At 46.8% G+C, this 18,441-nt stretch overlaps 1 protein-coding gene across 1 annotated transcript in view; it reads right to left on the reverse strand.

Moving 5' to 3' along the window:
* The window catches only part of CYTH1 (cytohesin 1), an 86,949-nt gene extending 70,400 nt beyond the window's left edge, over positions 1 to 16,549 (reverse strand). The window contains exon 1 of the mRNA XM_029599140.1: positions 16,454 to 16,549. Coding sequence (XP_029455000.1) covers positions 16,454 to 16,466 — 13 coding nt within the window. The 5' untranslated portion in view covers positions 16,467 to 16,549. The remainder of the gene's footprint in view (positions 1 to 16,453) is intronic.
* Between the last annotated feature and the right edge of the window lie 1,892 nt (positions 16,550 to 18,441).

Here is an 18,441-nt window from a genome sequence, read left to right on the forward strand (position 1 = left end):
TACCCAAAGGCGTGCAACAGGTACAACAACTGGGGTGGAATTTGGTAGAGGGCATCCTGAACCCCACCGGGCAGGCGGAAGGGTGTTAGTACGTCACATTGTAAATAGGTTACGAAGGACAGACTGGCCGAAGATGGAATCTTGTCTTCCGGCTTTGTCCAAGGAATAGTGGTCTGCAAAGGTGTGGAGAGAACTCCAGGTGGCAGCCCTGCAAATGTCAGGAAGCGGCACCGATCGTAGGTGTGCTACTGAAGTTGCCATGGCCCTCACAGAGTGTGCTTTAACACAGTCTTGAAATGGAATGCCCACTTGCTGATAGCAAAAGGATATGCAGTCCGCCAACCAGGAGAGAGTCTGCTTACCCACAGGCTTCCCTAACTTGTTAGGGTGGAAAGAGACAAATAATTGAGTGCTTTCCCTGTGGGCAGCTGCACGGTCTAGGTAAAACGCTAGAGCCCGTTTACAGTCAAGGATATGCAGAGCCTGTTCTCCTGGGTTGGCATGGGGCCTGGGAAAGAAGGTAGGTAGTATGATGGATTGATTAATGTGAAACTCCGAAACTACCTTAGGCAAAAATTTGGGGTGAGTGTGGAGTACCACCCGTTCTTGCAGACGTTTAGTGGAAGGCAGATAGGTAACTAGAGCCTGCAATTCACTAACTCTGCGAGCTGAAGTGATAGCCAAAAGGAAAATCACTTTCCATGTGAGATATCGAAGGTCACAGGATTGAAGAGGCTCGAATGGTGGTTTCATGAACCGACCCAAAATCAGATTAAGGTCCCAAGAAGGGGCCGCAGGACATAGTGGAGGCTTGTTGTGGAGCAAGCCCTTCAAAAAGCGTGTTACAAGGGGGTTGTACTGATATAGGAACATCCCCGACACCTTTATGGAAGGCGGCTACCGCACTGACATGCATTCTGATGGAAGAAGTCTTAAGACCTAACTCTGATAGATGCCAGAGATAGTCCAGAAACTTCGGGATTGGACAGGAAAAGGGGTCAAGGGACTGAGAAGAGCACCATGACATGAACCTTTTCCATTTGTAAGAGTAAGATTTTCTTGTGGAAGGCTTCCGTGAAGCAATCAAGACACGGGAAACTGATTCAGAAAGGTTAAGTGGTTAAAGGATTAACCTTTCAATATCCATGCCGTCAGGGACAAGGCATGAAGATTGGGATGGCGAAGGCACCCGTTGTTTTGAGTGATTAGAAGCAGGTCCTTTCCCAAGGGAATGTGCCTGTGGATGGAGAGATCCTGGAGTATGGGAAACCACACTTGGCGTGGCCAGTGAGGTGCTATCAGGATCATGGTTCCCTTGTCCTGACGTAACTTCACGAGAGTCTTCGAGAGAAGAGGAAGTGGAGGGAATGCATAGAGCAGACCGGTTGCCCATGAGAGGGAGAATGCATCTCTGGGTTGAGAGTAATTGCTGCGAATGAGAGAGCAGTAGTTTTCTACTTTGCGGTTTTGAGGAGACGCAAAGAGGTCTATCCGAGATATCCCCATTGTTGGAAGATGGAGTTAACTATCGAAGGGTTGAGAGACCATTCCTGCGGTTGAAAGACGCGACTCAGCTTATCTGCCAGCACATTGTCCACTCCCTGCAACCAGGTGGCCCTGAGGTACATCGAATGGGAGAGAGCTTCCGCCCAAATCTGCGCAGCTTCCTGGCACAGAAGGAAGGAAGGAGCCTGTGCCTCCCTGCTTGTTGATGTACCACATGGCCACCTGGTTGTCTGTCTGAATCAGGATGACTTGATTGGAGAGGCGATCCTGAAAAGCCCTGAGAGCTCCAGGAAATTTATTTGGTGTTTGGCTTCCTCTGGAGACCAAGAGCCTTGTGTCTGCAGATCGGCTACGTGGGCTCCCCACCTGAGGTTGGAAGCGTCGGTTGTGAGAATGATTTGTGGATTCGGAACCTGGAAGGGCACTCCCTGGAGGAGATTGGTCTGATTTTTCCACCAGGCGAGAGACAGACGGAGTGAGTCGGTGACGTGGACAATGGCTGACAGAGGCTGAATAGCTTGAGTCCATTGAGACCTCAGAGTCCAGTGCATGAGTCTCATGGCCAAGCAGGCCATTGGTGTGACATGGACTGAGGATGCCATGTGTCCCAGGAGGATGAGAAATTGGCGTGCAGTCGCAGCGTGTTGAGACTGCAGCTGGTGAGCAAGAGACACAAGAGTCAGTGCTCGTTGTCGAGGCAGGAAAGCTTTTGCCTGTAAGGTGTCCAAGTCTGCCCCAATGAACAACAAGGTTTGAGATGGGACTAAGTAGGATTTGTCGTAATTGACGAGAAATCCTAACAAAATTAGAGTGCGTAAGGTTAGATTGAGGGACGACAGAGCAGCTTGCTGAGTGGGAACCCTGATTAACCGGTCGTCCAGATAGATTTAGACGTGAACACCTTGTGTCCTGAGGAAGGCTGCGACGACTACGAGGCATTTTGTAAAGACCCATGATGCAGACGCTAAGCAGAATGGAAGCACTCGGTATTGATAGTGCTTGGGGCCTACTAGGAACCTCAGGTACTTGCGATGAGCTGGACCTATCGCAATATGGGTGTATGTGTCCTGGAGGTCCAGAGAGCAGAGCCAGTCTCCTCTTTGCAGAAGAGGTAGAAGCAATCCCAGGGTGACCATCTTGAACTTTTCTCGCTGGAGGTACTTGTTGAGGGCCCGGAGGTCCAGAATAGGATGGACGCCTCCCAATTTTTGGGGGATTAGGAAGTACCAGGAATAGAACCCTAGGCCTTGCTGAGAGTATGGTACGGGTTCTATTGCTCTTGACTGGAGAAGGAGGGAGACCTCCTGATCCAGATGAATGGAGTGTTCGGATGTCCTCCACGTCTGTAGAGGTGGGGAGTCTGGTGGCAGGGCGAGAAAGTTCAGATGGTAACCCTGGGCAATAATTGCCAATACCCATTGGTCGGATGTGATTGAATGCCACATGTTGTGGAAGTGGCACAATCAACCTCCCACTGGTATGTGCGACAGAGGAATCTGGCTGCTGCTCTCTAGTGTTACAGCTATGGCTGCTGTACAACCGCCTCACCACCAGGGGTCCCTCTAGAGCTGGCTCTCCTGACAGGCCCAGTCCATCTCCCTTGTTCACTCTATGTTCTGGGCTTCCCTTTATAACCCTGCCTGACAGTTCCCTCGGTGCTTCGGCATCGAGCTCGCCTGGGCTCCTTGCTCTAGCCTTGCTTGCTTGCTGTGCGTGTGGTCCTTGGACCTTGCTTTGTCTACCTTGCCTTGCGCGGCCTTCGGGCCTTCTACCTTGCCTTGCCTTGCCTTTGGGCCTTCTACCTTGCTTTGCCTTGCCTTGCGCTGTGTGCGCCTTCGGGCCTTCTACCCTGCTTTGCCTTACCTTGTGCTGTGTATGGTCTTCGGGCCTTCCGCCCTGCCCTGCTTACTGTGCGTGTGGTCCTCGGGCCCTCTGCCCTGCCGTGTGAGTGAGGCCTTCGGGCCCTCTGCTCTGCCGTGTGCGTGTGTGAGGCCTTCGGGCCCTCTACCTTGTGTGGCCTACGGGCCCTCTGCTCTGCCGTGTGTGAGTGTGTGGCCTTCAGGCCCTCTGCCCTGTGTCCGTGTGTGGGCTACGGGCCCTCTGGTCTGCCGTGTGTGTGTGTGTGAGGCCTTCAGGCTCTCTGCCTGTGTCCGTGTGTGGCCTACGGGCCCTCTGCTCTGCCGTGTGTGGCCTTCAGGCCCTCTGCCCTGTGTCCGTGTGTGTGTGTGTGAGGCCTTTGGGCTCTCTGCCCTGTGTGGCCTACGGGCCCTCTGCCCTGCCATGTGTGTGTGTGTGTGTGTGTGTGTGTGTGTGGCCTTTGGGCTCTCTGCTCTGCCGTACGTGTGTGTGTGTGGCCTTCGGGCTCTTTGTCTTACTACTAGCTGCCCTGACCCAGCCTGGACCCTGACACTTATCTGCCGCCTGCCCTGACCCAGCCTGGACCCTGACACTGTTATCTGCCGCCTGCCCTGACCCAGCCTGGACCCAGACACTGTTTCCAGCCATCCCTGTCTCTCTCCACCTGGAGCCACCCTTCTGGGTGGTGTTCACAACACCAGAACACAGCCCGAGCGTAACACTAAGTGGAAGTCAAAAACCTGAAGCAGGTCCAGGTTGAGGAGCTGCTTGTGGTTTTTGTTTCCAGGCTTGATGAGATTGCGGTTTTTGATAAGGTCTCGTGGCACGGGATCTAGTTGGTGGTGGGTAAGACTTCTTCAGGCGATAGAATGACTTCTTAGAGTCCTTTCTGAAGGGCTGTTTTGAGGAGAAGTCAGAAGGCATCAACAAAGAGAGCTGTTTTAGGGTCTCATGATGATCCTTTAATTCTGCCACCATCCGTTGGATCTGTTCGCCAAACAGATTATCGCCGACACAAGGTAGGTCAGATAACCGGTCTTGTACTTCTGGGCGAAGGTCAGAAGACTTGAGCCAGGCCCACCGTCTCTCCGAAATAGCAGCTGCAGACACACTGGTAGAGGTGTCAAAAATGTCATAGGATGTTCTAATCTCATGCTTGCCTGCCTCGAAACCCTTGTTTACAAGGGTTTAAATTGTTCTTGAAATTGCTGAGGCAGGGAGTCTGAGAAGTCCTGTATCTGCTTAAAAATGACCTTGTTATATTGAGTCATATAAAGCTGATAGGCGGCAATTCGGGAGATGAGCATGGCCCCTTGGAATACTCGGCGACCAATGTTATCTAGGAATTTCTGTTCCTTTCCAGGAGGAACAGATGAGTGAGGTTTTGACCTCTTAGCCCTCTTCTGTGCAGACTCTACCACGACCGAGTGGTGATCCAGCTGTGATTTTTGAAAACCTGGGGCTGACTGCACTAAATAAGTAGTATCAGCTTTCCTGTGTACTGGAGCAATTGATCCAGGATTTTCTCAGTTCTTCTTGAGGAGATCAAGAAGGACCTGATGGATGGGAATAGAAGTTATTACCTTGGGGGCATCCAGGAATTGGAGCAACTCCATCATCTGGTGCCTATCATCCTGTTCCATCTGTAATTGAAAGGGAATCAATTCAGCCATTTCCTTCACAAAATTTATAAATGAGAGGTCCTCTGGAGGAGAACGCTTTCAACTCTCAGTGGGTGAAGGTGGTGAAGGTAAGTCATCGGTGTCTGATGAGGTATCATCACCCCAGGTATCATAAGGATCAGCAGCCTTCCCCCTAGGAAGTAGAGGGGGACAGGGTGGTTGGATACCGGAAGGTCCAGGTCTAGGCTCCAAAGGAATCGGAGGAATTATCGGAGGCACCAATGATGGTATCGAGGGAACCAGTGAGGCATCGAGGGCATTGATGGATGACTCTGTGGCGCCGGACATAATCGGCATGTTGGCGTCAGTGTGGGCAACTTGGAACATACTTACATATATGGTGGACTTGCCCAGTCATCATACCTTATTGGACAGAGCTTACAAAATGGTTCTCTCAGCTTATGGGACAGACCGTCTCGTTGGACCCCACCTACGCTCTTCTTGGTAAACTGGTAGAAGGTCTATCTCTGCATCAGCAGCGACTATGTCAGCAAATTTATATAGTGGCACGTATAGCCTTGGCTCGTAAATGGCGAAGTACTCACTTACCACCTTTGACAATTCTTATCAATCATCTCCACAAAATACAAATCCTGGAACATATTACCGCTGTTCGACACCAACACTTATCATTGTACCAGGCTGTCTGGGCTCCTTTCACATCATGGTATGAGACATATGTCGCAACCTAGTTTACTGGTTTTATGAACTCTCGTGACATTCAGGATACAGGGTATATATTATTTTGTCTTACATATTACTTTGCAGTTTCGTGTTTCCCGTATCCAGACATTTCTATCCCTTGAATGATTCACCTAGTGTCCCTAACAGAATTTTCGCTTTTTGACGTTTCCGGGATTCTTTTAACTACATAATGTTACTTGGATCACTTGGAAAATATTACGAGTATGGTAAAGGGGGGAGGGAGGGGAGTAGAAGCATTGTAACAGAAAATATGTACTTTCTAACGATTATTGTTGATTGTATCCATTCTTTCTGTACACTGTATTTATGTTCTTTTCTCTGTTTGCTAATAAAAGCTTTAAATATAAAAAAAAAGTAAAGCGAAAGAGGCTATTTTAGCCAAAAAACATCTTTCAAAAGTTAGAAGATCCAGCTGACAGAAAATAGGAACAAGCATAAGCACTGACAAATTAAATGTAAAACATTTATGACAGGCTAAGAGAGAATTTGAAATGAAGCTGGCCACAGAGGCAAAAGCTCATAATAAAACCTTTTTAAAATATATCCAAAGTAGGAACCTGCAAGGGAATCTGTAGGCTCTTAGGGAAGATAAGGCCAACATGAAAAGACTAAACTAATTCTTTGCCTCAGTGTTCACTAAGGAAGATGTTGAGGAGATACCAGTTCTGGAGACTGTTTTCAAGGGGGATGATTTAGATTAACTGAACCAAATCACAGTGAACCTGGAAGATGTAGTAGCCAGACTGACAAACTAAAGAGACTTAAATGTTGAGCAGGAGATGTGGATGGGCAGACTGAATCACCTAGCAAATCACCTGGACCAGATGGTATACACCCCAGGGTTCTGAAAGAACTAAAAAGTGAAATTTCAGATCTATTAGTAAAAATGTGTAACCTATCATTGAAATCATCCATTGTATGTGAAAACTGGAGAATGGCCAATGTAATCCCGATATTTAAAAAGGTCTTGAGGGGTGATCCATGAAACTATAGGCCAGTGAGCTTAACTTCAGTGCCAGGAAAAATAGTGGAAACTATTCTAAAGAACAAAATCACAGAACATATAGAAAGACAAGGTTTAATGGTACACAGCCAGCATGGATTTACCCAAGGCAAGTCTTGCCTCACAAATCTGCTTCATTTTTTTGAAGGGGTTAATAAAAATGTGGATAAAGGTGAACTGGGAGATGTAGTGTATTTGGATTTTGACAAAGTCCCTCATGGGAGGCTTCTAAGAAAACTAAAATGACATTGGATAGGAAGCAATGTTCTTTTGTGGACTGAACACTGGTTAAAAAACAGACAGGAAACAAAGAGTAGAGTTAAATGGTCAATCTTCTCAGTGGAAAAAGATAAACAGTGGAGTGCCTCAGGAATCTTTACTTGGACTGGTGCTTTTTCATATATTTATAAATGATCTGGAAAGGGATATGATAAGTGAGGTGATCATATTTGCAGATGACAATTATTCAGAGTAGTTAAATTATATGCTGATTGTGATATATCACAGAGGACCTTGCGAGACTGGAACACCAGGCATCCAAATAGCAGATGAAATTTAATGTGGAGAAGCACAAGGTGATGCATACAGGGAAAAATAACCCATGCTGTAGTTACACAATGTTAGATTCCATATTAGGAGTTACCATACAGGAAAAAGATGTAGGCGTCATTGAAATTGTCGGCTCAGTGTGCTGCGGCGGTCAAAAAAGCAAACAATGTTAGGAATTATTAGGAAGGGACTGGTGAATAAAATTAAGAATGTCATAAGGCCTCTGTATCGCTCCATGGTGAGACTGCACCTTGAGTAGTACGCAATTCTGGTTGCTGCATCTCAAAAAATGGCTCCCCTATGAATAAAGGCTAAAGAGGTTAGGACGGTTCAACTTGGAGAAAAGACAGCTGAGAGGGGATATGATAGAGGTCTATAAAATCAAAAGAGCACTAGAATGGGTAAATGTGAATCAATTATTTACTCTTTCAGATAATAGAAGGACTAGAGGGCACTCCATAAAGTTAGCTAGTAGCACATTTAAAACAAATTGGAGAAAATGCTTTCACTCAATTACAATTAAGCTCTGGAATTCATTGCCAGAGGATATGGTTAGAGAAGTTAATGTAGCTGGGTTTAAAAAAGGTTTGGAAAAGTTCCTGGAAGAGAAGTCCATAAACTGCTATTAATCAAGTTGACTAAGGGGTAGATTTTCAAACCGCGCGATTTGGCGTACTTTTGCTGGCGCATCAGGTGCAAGCAAAAGTACGCGGGATTTTAGTAGATACGCGCGTAGCCGCGCGTATCCGCTAAAATCCTGGATCGGCGCGCGCAAGGCTATCAATTCCGTATAGCCGGCGCGCGCCGAGCCGCGCAGCCTACCCCCGTTCTCTCCGAGGCCGCTCCGAAATCGGAGCGGCCTCGGAGGGAACTTTCTTTTGCCCTCCCCTCACCTTCCCCTCCCTTCCCCTACCTAACCCACCCGCCCGGCCCTGTCTAAACCCCCCCCTTACCTTTGTTGGGGGATTTACGCCTCCCTCCGGGAGGCGTAAATCCCCGCGCGCCAGCGGACCTCCTGCGCGCCGGGCCGCGACCTGGGGGCGGGTACGGAGGGCGCGGCCACACCCCGTACCGCCCCGGGCCGTAGCCACGCCCCCGTACCCACCCCCAAAACGCTGCCGACACGCCCCCGAAACGCCGCGACGACCGGGCCCGCCCCCGACACGCCCCCCTCGGAGAACCCCAGGACTTACGCGAGTCCCGGGGCTCTGCGCGCGCCGGGAGGCCTATGTAAAATAGGCTTCCCGGGGCTCTGCGCGCGCCGGGAGGCCTATGTAAAATAGGCTTCCCGGCGAGCAGGGCTCTGAAAATCCGCCCCTAAGTGCACACTTTGCACTAGTTCACATTAAATTTCATTTGCCACATGCATGTCCAATCTCCCAATTTTGAAAGGTCCATTTACAATTCCTCACAGTCTTCTTGTGAGTTAACAATTTTGAATAATTTTATGTCATCGGCAATTTGATCACTTAACTCATTGCTCCCATTTCAGCTCAACCTGCAAATATGTAAAGTGTGGGAGCTGTAATCCAATGTGGGTGGGTCCTGAGGAAACCAAATTCTCACTCAGCGAGGGGATGCAGTCTCTGCCTGAAATCTCGGTGCTAGGGTTCTCCTTCGATGGGGCAGAATCAGCCCATAGAAATCAGGAGAAGAAAATTGAAAGAGGGGAGCAATGGGTGGCCAGATGGATGAACAGCAAACACCAACTTAGTGTTAAAGTTCGAATTATTAAGATGTTTCTTTTACCTTTGTTTATGAATCTAAGTTTTGTATTTCTGCTATCCCAAAACATGGTGGTCAGACCGAATGGCCTGTTCTATGAGATGCTCTGGGGGTGTAAATTCCAAAGGATACATAGGAACATTGTTTGCCTAAAAAAAAAATGGTGGTGGTGGTGGGGGGGGGGGTTTAAGTACGATAAACCCTGTGCTGTTTTGTGCCATCTTTTATGTTTTCTTCAATTTGAATAAGTGTCTGAGTTTGGGGTTATGTCAATGGCAACACATCCTGCCTAGATGGGATATTCCCTTAATCCCAGCCAGGAAAGGATAGCGTCAGCTAGGGGACGAGGTCATTGCCCTCCCCATGTGCAAGCGTTCACATGCTACCTAACATCTTGGCACTTCATGGTTGATAAAGTGGTATCATTCTCCAGGAAAGAGCTGTATGAGCTTGTGCTATGGAGGTCATTCTACAATGACCTTGGCCTTGCCTCAATGTGCTTGTGAGCATTATGCTGAGGTACTTACTCCAAAGGTTGGGAGACAGTAAGATCCACACAGTCAATGTGGGACTTCTTATGGCTGCCAGTTCTAGGGCATCAGTGTCCGAGCCAATACAAGATTAAAAGTGAATGTGGGAAATACCTGTCCTTGCCTGACCTGTACCACACAAAGAAACTGTAGAGCATCTGTTAGCTGCCTACTTAGAAATGCAGTGTGGGCCGAGGCCACAAAACAATTACAGATACCCTTTTTCTCAAGCAATGTGGACAGCCTGTATGGGATAGGGCTATGGCCCAGACAACCATGATGGGCTTGCACTCTTTGGCTTATCACTCCATCATAAAGCACAAGATATAGCTAGAAAGATGTGCTCTAGTTCTGAGAAAACTCCACACTCCAGTCATGGAGCTGGTGGTCTCAATAACTAGCATGATCTGAGAAATCTAAAGAATAAAATATGTTGCTTCACAAGTTTGGAAAGCAAACCTGGCTCTAACATCCTGCTGTTAAATGCATTAACTATGTGATGTAAATGCCCGCTTGTGCTGTTAAAAACATTGTAAGTATTGTATATATGTAAATATTTTGTTTTCACATAAAATAGAATTACCCCACTACTTCAGTATTGAGATCCTCACAGATACACAGCTCTGTCAATGCACCTCATTCCTGCAGTACCCCTTACGTTTAGGTAAATAATTTACAATTGCAACAAAAGAAAGAGTCTGAAGGATGGCATAAGAGGATAATCTGGCGTATTTATAAAAATGAGAAGGAAGTAGGAGAGCAAAACTGTCTCTGACGTGAAGCATACGTTAGTGCAGCAGCAACTTCCTCATTCCCCAGCAGGATCAGAAGAAGCTGGAGTGCAAAAAGGAATCGAGAACAATGGCGGGCTGGGGGGAGAAATAGACAGGAGAAAGATGGGAGCATGGGCATCCAGAGAAGGGTTGAGAAGAGGAGTAATTTAAGAATCTCCTCACCTTATAGCTCTACCACCGCTTAAGTCAGAGCTTCCCAAACCTGTCCTGGGGACCTTACAAGCCAGTCAGGTTTTCAGGATATCCACATTGAATATGCATGAGGTAAATCTGCATTTACTGAGACTCCATGGTATGCAAATTTATCTCATGCATATTCATTGTGGATATCCTGAAATCCTGCCTGGCTGTGGAGTCCCCCAGGATGGGTTTGGGAAGCTCTGTCTTAGGTGTTCTGTTAACTCCAACAGGAGAAGGGAAGGACCCAACCCCACTTTAGCACCATACAAAGGCTACCATACATGGCTAGCAAAATTAGGGACTACTCCCACATTGACAAGTAAACTGCTTTCTAACCTACCCCTCATCCCCAAATGAATGAGGGAGAGAGTGCATAAAACTGCCCCATCTCTCTCCCCACTAATACAGGAGAGGGGGCTTTGAGGAAGAGGTCGAGCAACAGAACAGAGGGCACTGGACAATGGAGTCTATTCTGGTGAAGGCAGAGTGACCAGTGGGTCCCCCAGGATTCAGTGCTAGGCCTGGTTCTTTTCGATAGCTTTATCAGTGGCACTGCAAGACAGAAAAAAATATCTTTATTTCAGTTTGTGATTTTCTATGGAGTTGTAGTGATCTCTGTGTTTATTCTACTGTTGATTTTATTGTAACTCACCTAGATATTTCATGCAATAGGCATATAATGTGAACAAATGAAACAAACTCATGAAAAATGGGACTGTTTGCCGCTGATACAAAAGGCTGTAACAGAGGAGACACACCAAGATGGGTGGAAACTGAAAGAGGCCCTCGAAAAACAAAACAAAACCCAGAAGGCGGCCCTGAAACCCCTCCTCCGGGAAGAAGAGTCCCAGGTTTGAAAGCTGTACTCCAATGGAAAAGAGCATAAAATTAATGAAAAAAATCATTGGCCACGTATCATTTAGGAGAACAAGAATTAGAAACTGCTCAACAGGCAAAAGATTTTTGCAAAAAGACAGAACAGATGGGAGCAGATCAGAAAAGGAATGTTAAAATGATGCACAACCCCTACACTGATGGATCTCAGATGCGCCACATGTGCTTACTAGAGGAAAGATGGGATAAGAAGGATATGAAAGCAACATTCAGATACTTAGGTTCCAACACAAAAAAATAATAAAAACATGGACAAGGGGGGGTCACAACCTGAACCTGGACGGATGGAGAGTTCTTGACCTGAACCTGGAAGGATGAAAGCTAAGAGGAAACCTGACAATATATTTTTTTACTCAGAGGGTGGTAGATGCCTGGAACACAACCTGAGTCAGAATTTAAGCATAATTTAAGATACAGAGGGCAGTGAGAGACAAAGGTAAAAAAAAAAAGAAAAGAAAAAGGAAAATACTGACTGGCTAAACACTGCACTACAACTACATGTCCCCCAGAGAAATCTAAGATCAGCCAATAAAGCTCTACTAACCATTCCCTCTGTAAAGACAGCAAAACTGACACAAGTAAGAGAGAGACCTCTATCCCTAGCCGGTCCAATATTATGGAACACACTACCACTCGAAATAAGACTAATGAAAGATCTAAAACTCTTTAAAAAAAAGTTTAAAAACATGGCTCTTCAAAAAAGCTTTTCACAATGAGAGTGGGAAGTAAGGAATACTAGAAAGAAAACTCCAGCACACTGTTAAAAGTCAACAAATAGCAGTTATCACCCCTTTATTATTTTTCTCATACATATAGATTAATTTAAGAGTACAGTATTCTCATATATGGATATTCTATTATTCATATAAATGGAATTTCCATTCCACAATCCACATAGCGTATTTGAATCATGTAACCGAAACTTTATTGGCACCTACTAGCTAATTTATAATCCTAACCAGACTCATTTATGTGCCGATCTGTAAACCGTTGTGATGGTATACTACTAAACGACGGTATGAAAAAGTTTTTAAATAAATAAATAAAAGGGGAGGAGGGAGACCTCTGCGTGTTGGACTTGCATGCTTGCCCACCCACTGGTAAAGAGCCAAAAAAGGAGATGAGAAAACAGACTTCCACCCAGCAGATCATCAGGGGGTAGCAGATCTCTGGTACATCCTTATATATAACCATGGGGAGAAAGCAGGTTGCCCAGCATGAGACGCAGAACGACTTGGCCACACTTCACTAGGAAAGAGCAGCGATACCCTGCAGGCCACATACGATGGACAGCCAAGAGAGATCCTTAGCCAGGAAAACTGAATGGGCCAAATAGCTGTCTGTCATCATCTGTTTCTGGAGGACAGGTCTCCTCTACTATGACTGGCCAGTGGTCTTCAATCCAGTCTCTGGAGAGCCCCTAACCTGTCGGATTTTCAGGATATCCACAATGAATATGCACGCGATCTCTCTTGGTAAAATAGAGGTACAGAATGCAAATATAATCACGTGCATGCATTCTGCATATTCTGAAAACCAGTCTGATCATGGACCAATGGCCTGACAGCAGAAGAAGACCATAAGGATACATTCCAGCTGCCAGACAGAGTATGAAGCTTAAAAGATATCACTTCCTATCCAGAATAATTTTTGTGATCTTCCTCCTCAGTACTAAGAACATAAATTGCTATGCTGGGTCAGACCAAAAGGTCCATCGAGCCCAGCATCCTGTCTCCAACAAGTAAGAGGCCGCAGTCCCCATGTTTACCTGCCAATAATCGTTAATGAACCTGTCCTCCAAAAACTTTTCCAAATCCTTTTTAAACCCAGCCATATTGATCACATCTTCCAGCAACAAATTCCACATCTTAGCCATGCACCAACTGAAAAAGATACTTTCTCCAATTTATTTTAAAATCTACTACCTCTTAGTTTCATGACATGTCCCCCTAGTCCTAGAACTACCGGAAAGGATAAAAAACCGTTCCGTTAACCTGTTTCACTCCATTCATGATTTTATATCATATCTCCTCCAAGCTGGAGAGCCCTAACCTGTTGCTTTCTTTATAAAGATTCCCCATTTGGTTTATAGCCAGTATCCTTCCCATGTCAAATCAGAAAGCTGTTGCCTTCTAGGTCCCCTGCATGGGTTGCCAGACAGACTTGGCTATGCATGGTAGCACCGTATTAACTTGCCTAGAGTCATCTCTTACCCAGCCTGCATCTACCCTCCCCACATGTAGGAAAGGCCTGTACCAGATTAGTTAAGCAGCTTGTTGTGGTAGCACAAACCCTCCAGCACTGCTACAGTTGATAACAAAATGACCACAGTTCTTGCCTTTCACCAGCCAGGAGCCCAGAGGACCAGCTTCCCTGCAGCAGAGGCTCTGAACCACATTTCATTTCCATATTTCCTTCCTCATTGTTACTCAGCATTAAGAATACCTGCACATGCAGAGCTCCACACTCTACAGCATTAACTGTCCCCCACCCGGCAATTCAATCAGTTCCATCGCCTTCCCACAAAACCCACCGACACTCATAACGGGCTGATCCCAAAGTGCACCCCAGACCCCCACATTTCACAGAACAGAGAAGTCTAAAGCTATTCAGCTTAAATGCTGTCCACCACCCCAAGTCCAGATACACTTAGGGGCCGATGCAATAAATCTGTGCAGAAAACAGGAACTTTCCTAACTTACGCCCAGCCACCTCTCCTGGGCATGCAATCGAATATTTAAATAAGGGGTCGCGCTGCCAAGGAGATGCTAGGGACAAATGTGGACCCCTAGCACCTCCTTGGCAGTGGGCACCCAGGAAAGGTGTCTGTCAGCAGGTTAGGAAAACAGACTCTCAATTTAACAAGCATCCCATTGCCTAACCCCGCTGGGCAGGTGTTAATTTCTGAGGGTAAAAATGTGCCCGTCAGGTGCACATTTTTGTTTTCAGACGGGGAGAATAGCTAATAGACTCATCAACATGCATTTGCATGTGATGCGCGCTATTAGTTTCATGGGGGTTTGGACGCACGTTTTGGACACGCTAATCCCCTTATAAAATAAGGGGTTGTGGACGCGTGTCCAAAACCAGCATCCAACCACGGGTTAAACTGAGCGCACTGAATTGCATCGGCCCCGAAATGCTCATAGGGACAAGCAGGAAAACCAAGATTATCACACGCTGTACATAACCACTAATAGCTTGTTTCTTAATCAAAATATTTTTTATTTGGCCTAACTGCAAATACTGCACCAGCCTATCTTTACAATACCTTGGCTAGGAATTAATGCATCTGTGTGCTGTAGAGTAGGATGCAACCATTTTAAAATTCTGTGCAGGAATGGTTTCAAGAGCTGAGCCTTCAGTCTGCTAGACAGCAATGGGGCACAGGGATTACAGCAGTCTCAAGCTGTCACCCTAAAGACCCCTGATGTAACCTCCACATCCACAATGTGGATTATGGTATGCACCAATGGCATTACCACCATGTGCCATCCTCCAGATGAAGTCTGGCAGATGTGGAGCACCAGTTCTCTTCGTTCTGTCCATGTTTCCAAATCATGACCATTTTTTTTTTAAATATCTCCTTCAAACTGCTCTCCTCTCTCTCTTTTACCTTCTATCACACTCTCCCATACTAGAATAGTTAATCTTCCACTAAAGCCTCAGAGTACATGACCAGCCTCTCTCATTTTCCTTTTGGCCAGCTCTTCTACCCGGGATCTTCCCCTCTCACCATGTCAGGCATCCTTTCATTTCAGATAAGGTCCTTCTAGCTAATGTTCAGAGTTCTTCCATAACATGTTTCACATACATGTATTTCCTCTAAGTCTGTGCTTCAGTCATGTATCCTACCCCTGAGAAGATGGTTTTATATAAAGATTATAAGCAAGGTATGTCATAAAGGACAAGTCTCAATCCTATATTACCTCCTAATTTATATGATCTTTTTACCATAGCTGAGTAATCAGCATGGCAATGCCCAGTGGATTTCACTGTACGTAAGTCTCAGAGAACAAAAACTACATACCACAACCCCCCCCCCCCCCCCCCAAAAAAAAACAACACACTGAACATGGCAGCCAGTCCCAGCCACTGTACAATAATCCTTTCACCATTGCACACCCTTTGGCTTCTTTCTGACTCACTTTCCTTTCAGCTGCCAAAACTCATTTCACCATTACTCATTATTTACAGCTCTTAGCCTTGGTCACTACATCATGCATACAGCAGGTGGCCTGCACAAAGGAGAGAAGCATGAAACTACAACTCCATACGCCCTTAACCCACACAGGGAGACTTCGGCAGCTCAGACACAGCAGCACCAGGCTCCAAAACAGGAAGAGATCTTTAAAAAAAAAAAGAAAGAAAGAAAGAAAGAGAGAGAAAAGAACAGCTCAGAGACAGCATATTTCCCTCTCTCAACACAATGCCCAAATAGTGCCCAGAACACAGCTGCACATGCTCTCCCCCTCACTGCCAAAATGGTGCTTCTGCCAAAAGCAGGGCAGCATATACACTGCACTCCCTTCCCCCTGCCCAAGCAGGGCAGCACAGCACATAACCCTTTCTCCAACAGGTGCAAATACACACATCCTCTGTCAATGCCTCCCCTCCCCCAAAGTGCATACATCCCCTACTTAGTTTACTGCTCCACCCCACCTTTACTGCTTCCCACCCAAACAGAGCAGCACATACACCTCTCCCTCCACCCCCCAAACAGTGCCATCAGGGGCAGGGGACCACGTATACCTTTCTATTGTCACTGCCATCACAGCATTTACACACCATTGTCAAACATACACCCCTTCCCCTTTACTGCCCCCTACCCACGCATGGCAGCACATTTACCCCACCTGACACTGCCTCAAGCAGACATGCACCTTTTCCCCCCACTGCTCAAGCAGTGCCCCCTAGAGGTAGGGGCAGCACATTCGCTCCTCCCCATCCACTGCCCAAGCAATGGTCCCAGCCGCGGGCCAGCATATACTCCCCTTAAGCTGTCACAATCACCGTAGCGATCCTCACCTTCTTCCTCCATGGCTGCCAGAGTCAGCAGTACTGCACCTTCCGGCCCGCTCAGCACCGGCACCTGGACACGCCTCCACACGTCACTCCAGCCTTTACGTCAGCCACTCGGGATTAACTGGAGCTGCAGCGGGGGCGGTCGCCGTGCCGCCACGTGCTGAGGGAAGTGGTCAGGGGCAGTAAGTAGCACGTGGAGTGAGATAGAGGAAGGCTCCCGGCCCCTTCCGTTTGGTGACACGTGGAAGTCACAAGCCGGCGCAGCCTGGGAACAAGCCATGTCCCCGGGAGGTTGCAGCTTGAAATTCAGACGCATATAGTGGCTCGCAGATGGGGATGGGGGGGGGCTCGGCTCCCGCTGGACACAGCACTTGGTCCTCACCTCTCCGGCTTGGAGTCTCAAACTCTTGAGTTCATGCTTCATAGATAGTGCAGTATATGAAAATGAAAACTGGGTCTGGACTTGGAAGGCTGATGCTGCGGAAGGACAAAACGCTGCAATACTCCGGATTGATTAAACAAAAGCTAAAGCTTAAATACAAAAGAAATGTCTACCTCCTGCATTTGAAATACAGTGCCGGCGGAGTGTTTCCTGATGTAATGATTTTTATTTTTTTTCATCATTCTGATCCGGTTATTGTCTTTTGACCAGATGAAAGTAAATGCCAGATAACTAATCAAGAAACGAAATGTTAGCTCAATAAACAGTAACACCTTATAATACAATTTTTGTTAACCTTTATTTTCATGATGTAAAGACGCGCATAACTAGGCTGTCACGTTTAGAATCTCCCCCGGTTTCACTGGCTAGCGAGGCTAAGGTTCTAACCTCTAGTCATTTGGGACCCAGGGGAGAACAGCACAATAGAGGGTGGGGACAGAAGTGAAGTAAGCAGGTACAAAGGGAGATGAGGAATTAGCATGAGAGATACCAGTTGGTCAGAGCAGATAAAGGGGCGGATAAGTAAGATAAATGAATGAGGGGGGGGGAGAGACCGTTTTGAATGCAGCAGCGGCGGCAAGGGAGAGTGAAGGAAAGAAGTTTTGAACGACCCTCTTGCCACACCCTTGCTGAATAGTCTAGAGGAGCAAGGAAGGTTTAGGGTGAATGCTTCAGTAGCAAGCAGAAGGAAGGGGACTGCAGATGCGAATTAGCAGCAGCAGGAGAGGAGCTGGGAGAGAGGCTTTTTTTTTTTCCTCCCAGCGGTACAGCTGGGAATCTTCATGTAGTATTTATTTATTATTTTTATATACCGACATTCGATCTCAATTGAGATATCACACCGGTTTACATTCATTCAGGTACTGTAGGTATTTCTCTATCCCCAGAGGGCTTACAATCTAAGTTTTTGTACCTGAGCAATGAAGGGTAAAGTGACTTGCCCAAGGTCACAAGGTTCAACAGCAGGACTTGAACCCTGGTCTCCTGGTCCACTGCTCTAACCACTAGGCTATTCCTCCTCCCCTCAACAATGTATAAGTAAAAAACATTGTATAAGTAAAAACTAGTATAAGGAAAACTAGGCAGTGCATATAAAAGAGGAGGATTGTGGCTGTATAGCACCAACATGGACTGTGTGCCGACCTGCTCCAGAACAGGAGGAAATTAATCCAGGGTGTAGCAGAGGTTTAGCAATTGAATATCAGGTAGATGGTGGGTCCTATGAACTTATCCTCAACAAGAGAATCCGAGTAAAGGACCTGGAAGAATGTGGTAGTATATAGCACATATTGTGGAACCAGAGCAGCGCAGTATAGACTGGACAGAGGGGGATGTTCAGTTTCACTACATGGCAACAGTGCCTGTGGAGCAGCAAAGTAGGGGATGGGAATAAAGATGATGCAGATAGAGTCTCTGGGCAGCGAGGGAATGGAAGAGAGCAGATAGAGATGTAGATAGAAGGGGAAGCCAAAGGCCTGAGAGAAAAGCCGGACAGATTCAGAGCGATTAGGGACCAGACAGAGTTTCAGACAGAAAAGGGGTGGCAAGG

Source organism: Rhinatrema bivittatum, chromosome 4 (genome assembly GCF_901001135.1).
Source record: "Rhinatrema bivittatum chromosome 4, aRhiBiv1.1, whole genome shotgun sequence".
In the NCBI taxonomy this organism is placed as follows: domain Eukaryota; kingdom Metazoa; phylum Chordata; class Amphibia; order Gymnophiona; family Rhinatrematidae; genus Rhinatrema; species Rhinatrema bivittatum.